The sequence below is a fragment of the Macrotis lagotis genome, chromosome 1 (genome assembly GCF_037893015.1).
Source record: "Macrotis lagotis isolate mMagLag1 chromosome 1, bilby.v1.9.chrom.fasta, whole genome shotgun sequence".
Taxonomy (NCBI): domain Eukaryota; kingdom Metazoa; phylum Chordata; class Mammalia; order Peramelemorphia; family Peramelidae; genus Macrotis; species Macrotis lagotis.
The window spans coordinates 263,901,487-263,910,697 of record NC_133658.1 but is presented as its reverse complement, the minus strand read 5'-3'; the positions used below and the strand labels follow the sequence as shown (position 1 = coordinate 263,910,697).

The 9,211-nt window shown below is 36.2% G+C and overlaps 1 protein-coding gene across 1 annotated transcript in view; it reads left to right on the top strand.

Annotated features, from left to right (window-relative positions):
• Nucleotides 1-2,174: 2,174 nt before the first annotated feature.
• The window catches only part of LOC141490642 (piezo-type mechanosensitive ion channel component 2-like), a 101,009-nt gene continuing 93,972 nt past the window's right edge, over nt 2,175-9,211 (top strand). Inside the window, exons 1-2 of the mRNA XM_074190810.1 lie at nt 2,175-2,238; nt 8,180-8,281. Of these exons, the coding sequence (XP_074046911.1) occupies nt 2,175-2,238; nt 8,180-8,281 (166 nt within the window). The remainder of the gene's footprint in view (nt 2,239-8,179; nt 8,282-9,211) is intronic.

The following is a 9,211-nucleotide window of genomic DNA, read 5'->3' as shown; positions in this document are numbered from 1 at the left end:
TTGTTGGCTAGATTTGCTTAAATATTTCTCTATTAATAGGGGAAGAATTGATAGTTGAGTCAGGGGCAGCAAGGTAAATTGGCAAGCGATTCTGATGTATATACAATCCAGAAACAATTTCTGAGTCTCCCTGTCTCAATATAGAATGAAGACTCTTATTTTCTCTACCATCTTAAAATATATTTTCCATTTTCCAAAGCTACTAAGGAAGTTTTTTTCCCCTTTTTTTCCTAAGGAAGCATAAAAAAACTTCTATATTTTGCTGAGTGACATTATCCAGATGCTTCAGATAAATGGTTCCAGTTAAGCTATCCCAGAATCATGGTATTTTCCTCAGAGGAGTAGACTTTATAGACTGTTTAACAAGGCCATAGTAATATTTTATATAACTTGATGTAACCTAAAGACATTCCAGTTTAGTCTGTAGGAAGGATTTAATCAGAGGATGTTACACTAGCCTCTCATCATTAAGGCACAGAGAATTTCAGAAAAGTAGGACTGGTTACACAAAATTTATCAGACTGAGTAATTTCTAGAGTCAAGTGTTATTCTTGACTCCTCATTCTCATTCATCCCACATATTCAAAAATTATGGTTTTGCTGGATCCATCATTGTGTGGCATTTCTCACATGGATTCTGTTCACTCTCATTTTTTTCTAATTTATTATGACACAAGACCCACTTTATCTGGGCATCCATCTTTCAGATGACAAATTGATTTTAAACTTCAATCAAAGCAAATTTAACTTTTCCTGCAACTAGAAGGTTGTTTATTTTAATGGTAGAAAATTTCCTATTATCCCTCAAATGACATCATCAAGATTACAAACTTGCTAAGATATCCACAAATAAGGCAAGCCCTGAGAGAATGGAGAATTACTCACTTTGAAAATTGGGGCCATGCTTGCCTATTAGTCAAGAGCTTCCAGTTCTGAAGGCTGATCCTATTCTAATCTTGGTGAAATCATAAGTTAAGGTACAGAGGGAAGCTGGGTAGCTGCCAAGACGCTTTTCCTGGGAGATCATTTTTTATATGGTCTTTGTATCCTCAGGATTTAATAGTTAGTAAGCTCTTAAAATGCTTGTTGTTGAACTAGAAAGGCAACTGTGGTCTATCTGCTAACTATCATCATTCAATCAGCAAATGATCATGCAGTACATACTGTGACCCAGATGCTGTGTTAGGGACCTAGGAGACAAATGCAGAGAATAATACAACCTCTACTGTCAACAAGATTATTTTTTATTGGGATAGGAAAAACACTGAATTTAAGGCAGAGAACCTAAGCTGACTTGTATTGCTTTCCAGTTGACATTAGGAAAATCATTTGACCTCTCTCTTTCTGCTTTCCCATCAGTAAAATGGGGATAATTATTCTCATAAGACCTACTTCAAGGATTCTTGTGAGAAATATCATTAATAATAAATAAATTAACAATGATAATTTAATTTGTATAGGCCATTTAGATTTACTCAAAACAACTTTGTGAGATAGTTTGTATAAGTATCATTATCTCTATTTTACAGATGAAATTCTGAGTTCAGGAATTTCAGATACTAAGAGGTATCTGAAGTGGAATATCCCAAAAAGATAATCCCATAGAACATGTTGAGATCACTAAACACTTTATGAATGTCTGTAATTATCATTCTCTTCCTACTAATGGAAACATTGAATTGTTTTGTTGTTATTTACCTGAAAATGTCCCAGATGATGATTACTAGTAGGATCCATGAAGTTTCCACATTAGTTTCTAATTGGGGAACTATGGCTCCTTCCAGGCTGAAAGGAGGGAGTCAAGACTTTGAAAAAAAAGTGTTGAGAGATCGATGATTTCTAAGAGCAAAGTTGAAGAACACTTATTCAGCAAGAAAGGAAGAGGCTAGATTAAGGGGTAAGGCCAAGGAAGGGATCAATTTTTTCCACTGGCTAAGCACATGAAAATTAGTGTAGAGCCTCTGCTTCTTAGTCTCTCAGAATTCCTTTTTTAAAGTTGATTGTTATACACTTGATTTTTTTTTTTGGACAAGGACAAAGATTTGTGATGAAAGACAAAGAATGCAACTTGAAGAAAAGATGGTAAAGTCTTTCCACATTTCATCAGGGTCTAGCCTGCAGGGCTGAGCCAACATATAGAGCTCCCTTCCTTCTTTGTGAACAGACTGAAGATCATGACCAGTGCTGTCACTTCTGGGTTCACTTTTAGAGTTCTTCTGCCATTTTCCCTGATTGCAGGTAAGATTGATTTCTTCCTTTTGAGAAGAAAATCATAATGCATGGATGAGTTTTATCCTTAAAGAAGTTGAGGTGGAAAACTTTCTGTGTAGTAACTTTCATAGCTGTGTGGAATATGGCAATTTTACTTTATTTCCAGCTAGAGAATCAGCTGCTACCTTGATGTACTGGAAACTTTGTGTCTGGAAATATCAACTAGAAAACTCCTTTTCTGGAATCTGGGACAATTTTAGGAAATTGGAAGCACATTCTATTGCCCTTCTAGTGTTTTTAGGAGTTAGAGTAATAAAGGTAGATTTCAAATTCAATGTTAACCATGTTTTTAAACTCATTCTCTCTTTAGAACATTAATGAGAGATGATTTGTAGATATTGGGGGAGAGGAATGTGTATCTATAGAACATCAACAAATCTAATAGAGACAGTCAAAAATTTAGTCCCATTTAGTTATGTGTTCAAGTCAACAATTTAAAACTGATTTTTTGGCTACATTGCCAGTTGTTATGTAGCTATAACCACAAAAATAAAGGCCTAACTTTGGAGTCAGAAAAGTTCATTTCAGATACTGCTCCTGTTGCTTATCTGTGTGACTTTGAGCAAATCATCTGACATTCATTGGTCTCAGTTTCCTCAGTTGTAAAATAAAGGGATTGGAACAGATGACCTGTAATGTGCTCTCCATCTATGTTGCTATGATCCTGTGAATAGTCATGTCTTTAGACTGTATCTACACATCCAAAGGAAAGATATGAGGTGATTATCCAAAGTATTCATTCTGCAATAGCACAATAGTTGTTATCAGAGTTTGTTTACTTGGATAATTCTTTAATTAATTCACCATCTCCCCAATTATGAACACAGTTCCACCAAGGATGGTAGCAGTGAACATGGGACATCACATAGCTACAAATCTGTTTGTGTGCCAACTTCCCCAAACTGTTGTCCTTGTTCACTAATAATGCTATATTGCATCCAAATTGACTTTGCATTATTAGTCATTGTTAGTAAAATGAGATTTTTTTTTAGTCCTACACTGTAATTGGGCAAATATTTTCAGCTCAATAGAAATTCTGACTTTTTCCAGCCACATTTGGAAGTAATGTTTTGTGTGACTAAGTGGGTGACAGATATGGTCCCTTTGCCAAAGAAGTACTGAAAAAGTAGGAGCCTGGTCAGCTGAAAATTACTGGAATAGTTCATTGCAAATGGAGCAAAGAGCTAAAAAAAACCTATGAGATTTCTTAAATAAAAGTTCAGTGATATTTACTATAAACCTCACAGGTGAAGAAATTCCCCTCTTCCAATTCAGTTTGTCCTCTATAACTTATAGTCTTAGAGAGTTGCCTAGACCAATAGTGAGAAGTTGGATGTCTTATTGAGCCATTTACAATTATAAATATGTATGTGTGTGTGTCTGTATGTATGTGTATAGACATATATCAAAGGTAAGACTCAAATCCAGTTCTTCTAATCATTCTCCTATATTCTTTAAAGCAGAGGTTTTTAATATGGAGTCTTGTGAATTTTATTTTTAATGCCTTGGTAACTGTATTTTATTTTATTTCCTTTATATTCCTATGTATTACGCTTAATGCATTTAAAAACATTCTTCTGAGAAGTGGTTCATAGGCTTTATCAGAAGGAGCCCATGACTCCAAAAACTCTCCCTCAAGAATGAATGTGAATGAAATTCTATTACACCTGTTCCAATTTAATTCAACAAATATCAGTCAACTGCCTACCCAAATTATGGGAGCTGTAAATACAAATATATATATATATATATATACCCTGGTCTAAAGACATTGAAAATGTAATTCATTGAGTTTAACATTTTAACTATGATTCTAAGAAGAGTGGGATAAATACAAAATTCACTCAAAGTACTATGGGAGACAAGAGTGCATTCACCTTAAAGGAAAGGGATAAAGTGAATCATGGAATAACTTTTTTGGGGGAGGAAGCATCTGTAGGGCCTTGAAAAAAGGGAGAGGTTTTAACAATTGGAATGTATTGGGGCATTGGGGGTTTAGGGTGGGCAGAGGATGGGGGAAGGTGTTTGCTCTATTGCCTACTAAGGATCTGATATCTTGATTTTTTTTTCCTATTTCAGCTATATCATTCAGGTACAATGGAATGTCAGTTGTCTACCTTATATTTTTACTTCTCCTTCCTCTCTTTCCCAAACCCTCAGCTATCTCAATGAAAGGTTGGTAAGCACTCTATCGAAAAGCTTTCAATGTAGAATAAAGAGATTGTTTTCTTTTCAACTTACAGATATTATATAGTACCCCCCTGGGGAAAACCAAAACCAAAACAATGAATATTAGCATGCTAATAGGTAAATTCAACTCTGAATTTAGCTTGAAAATACATTAATATAGGCAGAGGGTTCATAAGAGAATAGAAATCCAGTATTATTAGATATCTTAGAGAGTTGGTTGAAGCTGAGAGGTTAAATCATTTGTTTACCATATGGAAATGATTTAACCTCTTAGCCTCAACCAATTCTCTAAGACATCTAATAATACAAACTCATAGGATTGATATGTCAAACAAAATAGATTATAAATGTAAAGTATATTGTGAACTTGAGACATGAATGTCAGACAACTGTTATCTTGGATATAAACCTCAGTGTAAGGTAATTTGGTTTAGTAGATAGAGGATCAGAAATCAAATTCTTCCCCCAACACAAGCTGGTTATGGAGCCATAGGCAAGTTAATTAATTTATTGACTGCTGGCAACTTTCTGAGATGGAGTGGCGGTCTCCAAAGTAGAGTTGACCAACCATTCTGAGGGTTAAAAAAATAGTTCACATTCCACTACTCCCTTGGACAGTCTCCAGTACAACCATACCTAACCTCATCCTTCCTTACCTTCCTTCCTTCAATAGTAGAAGCTCCCAACCTCCTCCATTATGATAGGCATGGCCTTCTCGAGAAGTTCTATCCCAGGGCGGCTGGGTGGGGTAGTGGATTCTATCCCAGGGCAGCTAGGTGGGGTAGTGGATAAAGCACCAACCTTGGAGTCAGGAGTACCTGAGTTCAAATCCGGCCTCAGACATTTAATAATTACCTAGCTGTGTGGCCTTGGGCAAGCCACTTAACCCCATTTGCCTTGCAAAAAACCTTAAAAAAATAAAAAAAAAAGAAACTATCCAATAATTTTCTTCAGCAGCAGCTATATAAGTGTCATTCTAACTTTTCCAGCCCCTGTCCTCCAGGTCACTTTCTGGCTTTTGCAAGGTACCATGGAGGTAGGGATCTGTGCTTAAGAGCAGGGAATAAGAGCCCCCCTTCTCCCACCATTTCTATTTCATTTTGAGTGAGTTTTGCAAGACCAACAGACATGATTGAGTTGTGATCTGCATTGCAAATCCCATTATGGTATTTTTTTCTCTCAAATTCATACCTTTCCCAAACTTATCTGTTTGTGATGAGGATACCACCATTCTTCCAGTCTTTTAAGTTCCTGACCCTAGTTTTATCTTCAAATTTTCCCTCTCCCACACCCCACATCTCTAAGTAGTTGCCAAATATTTCTGTTTCTATCTTCATAACATCTCTCACTTCTATCCCCTTCTTTCTATTCCTACAGTCACAATTCTAGTTCAGGCTCTCTTCACCTCATCACTTGAATTTTTGCAATACCTTTATAATAGTTCTCCATACTTCCCATTTCTCCCTTCTCCCTAGTCCCATCTACACAATTACCAAAATGATTTTCCTAAGGCACAGGCTTATCCATGTCATTCTCCCTCCCCAATCAATAAATTTCAGGGGCTTCTTAGTGATTCTAGGTTACAATATTTTATTTCATCTTTAGTTCATCTGGTTAAATTTCTATATATCTATAATGTGTCTGATATTCATAATTAGCAGAGTAGTACTTGCAGATAATTTATAAATAAGTAAATATGCACATATTTAGATTGCATGTTCATCTTTTTAAAACTGATATGAGGGGTGGCTAGGTGGCGCAGTGGATAAAGCACCGGCCCTGGAGTCAGGAGTACCTGGGTTCAAATCTGGTCTCAAACACTTAATAATTACCTAGCTGTGTGGCCTTGGGCAAGCCACTTAACCCCATTTGCCTTGCAAAAAAAACTAAAAAAAAAAACTGATATGAGCATGACATCAAAAAAACTGAGAAAGGGGTGGCTAGGTGGTGCAGTGGATAGAGCACCGGCCCTGGAGGCAGGAGTACCTAAGTTCAAATCCGACCTCAGACAATTAATAATTACCTAGCTGTGTGACCTTGGGCAAGCCACTTAACCCCATTTGCCTTGCAAAAACCTAAAAAAAAAAAAGCTCAGAGTCCACTGGTCGAAAACTGATGGAGAAGTATGAACTACTGAATGGTATTGGGTAGAGGGAACTTCCACATTAAAAATTTCCAACATGGATGAAATTATAATTCTACCCTATTTCCTACTGAGGATTGGTCATATCGATATTGACTGAACAAAGGTTTGATTGTTGAGCATTTCAGAGAGCTTATTGGTTGTAACAGTAATGAGACACGGAAGATATGATTTAGGGGCTGGCCCTAACTTATTTACTACTGTGTCATCTTCTACAAGGCACTTAATATTTCTAAATCACTATTGTCTATGAGAGGATTATTAATAGTCATACTACCTACTGGTCAAGGCTGTCATGAGGAACATTAAAAAATGCCCTATAAATGTGAACTATTATTATTAATAACCTGTGATCAGTAGTTAATACTTTATTTTATAAATAATAAAAATCCACATCCACATAGACTTTGAGTGTTCTCCCCATAACTTACCTCTTAGGCAAGCAGAGCAAGTCATATTAACCCCATTTTCCATAGAAGAAAACAAAGCGTCAGAGAGAGAGAGAGGTTACTTAGCTCTTTTAAGGTCACAAAGTAAGAATCAGAGCAGGAACTTCAGCCAAGATCTCTGTGCCACCATAGCACATTATTAATGACACAGATCACAAGAGAAACCATCAGTATAGAAAAATCCTGTACACTAAATATTAGAAGAGTTATGTAAAGAAAGTATATTTTCTAAATATGATAAAATCTAATTTGTTTGGATCTCATTCATTTTGTAAAGGGTTAAATGAAAATTTGATTTTGGCATTGTCTGTGATAAAGTGATCAAAGGATCAGAGACAAAGGGCTCTAAAAAGAGAACTTATTCAGTAAATTAATAGTGTGACAAGAAATTCAACTTTAGGAGGAAAGCTTATTCCCTAAGGAGAATAAATCATTTTAAGTACTTTGCAAGCTTTCATTTCCATTTGGCATATAAACCAACTACATCTTATTCTTACATATTCATTAGAGGAAGGCCTAAAAGAGTTCAAATGCCTAGTCTCTCTGTAGATCTGAATCTGCACATAGAAAATGGGAATTTTCTGTAATGACAGCATGAAACTAATTCAGAATGACTTCTTTCATATGAATTAGTAAGGTGATTCAATGAATGTGATTTGGTCTCCCTTCATACCAGAAAAAGAAAGAACCACAAATTTCCCAAGGAATAAGAGAAAGCATTTTGGCCTTGGATTTAGATCTCGGTCCAAATATTGGCTTTGACATTTAGTAGGTATTTATCTCAGTATCTTCATTGCATAATGAGGGTGATGATAAAATCTACATCACTTACCTCATAAGATAATTCTGAGGAAAGTAGTTTGTGCATCTTAAATTTTACTGATACTGGAGATATTAAGCATGGTCAGTTCCCACCCCCACTCCCCTCTAATCCACCTCTAGAAGATACTCCATTCTGTCTATTATGGCTTTGACTTCCCAGGTGAGAGGACAAGATGTTTGTTGCAATTGCATGCACAGTCTGGGGTATGTACTATATATAGAAAAGAGATTAGGTTAACAAGCCCAGGCATTGAAATCTTCCTGAGTTAACATGACCCCTAATTTTCCTCGATTCCTTTTCCAGGAAGCACAAAGCATCTGCTGAGAGCCATCTGTTGCATCAGTGCCCTCTTCTTCCTGATTCAAGTGACTTCTCAGCTGGCTTTTCATTTCATGCCTCCTGATGGTAAGGAATAGTATATTTTGATTTCTTGCTGCATCAGAAAATCCAGGAGTCAAAATAAAAGTGGACCCTGATTTCAGTAATAGAAAGAGTGACATTTATCATGTTCTACTTTCCTTTTCCTAAGTCTTTTTTCTTTTTTTCTTTGCCCTTTCTATCAAAGTAGCAGCCAAAATCACAGAATGAAATATAAGAGAGAAGGGAGAGTGGAGTGATGAGGAGAGCAAGGGATAGAAGTTCCTTTCTGGAATATTTCAGCTGGTAACTCCAGTAAGAGGCAACCCAGTATATCGAAGAAGTTTTGGAACTGCGAGTCAGAAAGATCTGGGTTCAAGTCCTTCAAAAGATGCTTTCTAATTCTTATGACCCTGATCCAATTTATTTTACAACCTTTGTACCTCATTTCCCCATCTATAAAATGAAGAGGGTTGGATTTAATATCCTCTGAGATTCATTTCATTTCTAAATCCATGATCTTAACAACTCCACCTCTTTCAACAACTGAATCCTGGAAATGGGTGAATGTCTATTTGGAGAATCCCATTTATGTTGCCTTCTCCAATCAGGAAGTGAGCTCCTTTAAGGCAGGGACTGTGTCACTTTTCTATTTTTTTTATTCTCAGTTTTGGCACAGAATAAGCACTTAAAAATGCTCTTTCATTCATTCATTTGTGGATTCCCAAGAGGGAATAGAGAAGGGATGATTTTAGACTTCACTGAAAATTCAGCTCCCTTCAGTAAAGATTAATTAAGAATGTATTATATGCCTAGAATATCAACATACCAGTTGTTTTCCTTTTGCACCACTTTCATGCTATCACTAAATTGCAGTAGATAGATTACTCCCTGGAGTCTTGAAGGACCTGGATTTCAAGTCCAGACTCAGAAACTTTAAATGAAAAGCTAGCTGTATGACTGTGGACAAGTCATTTA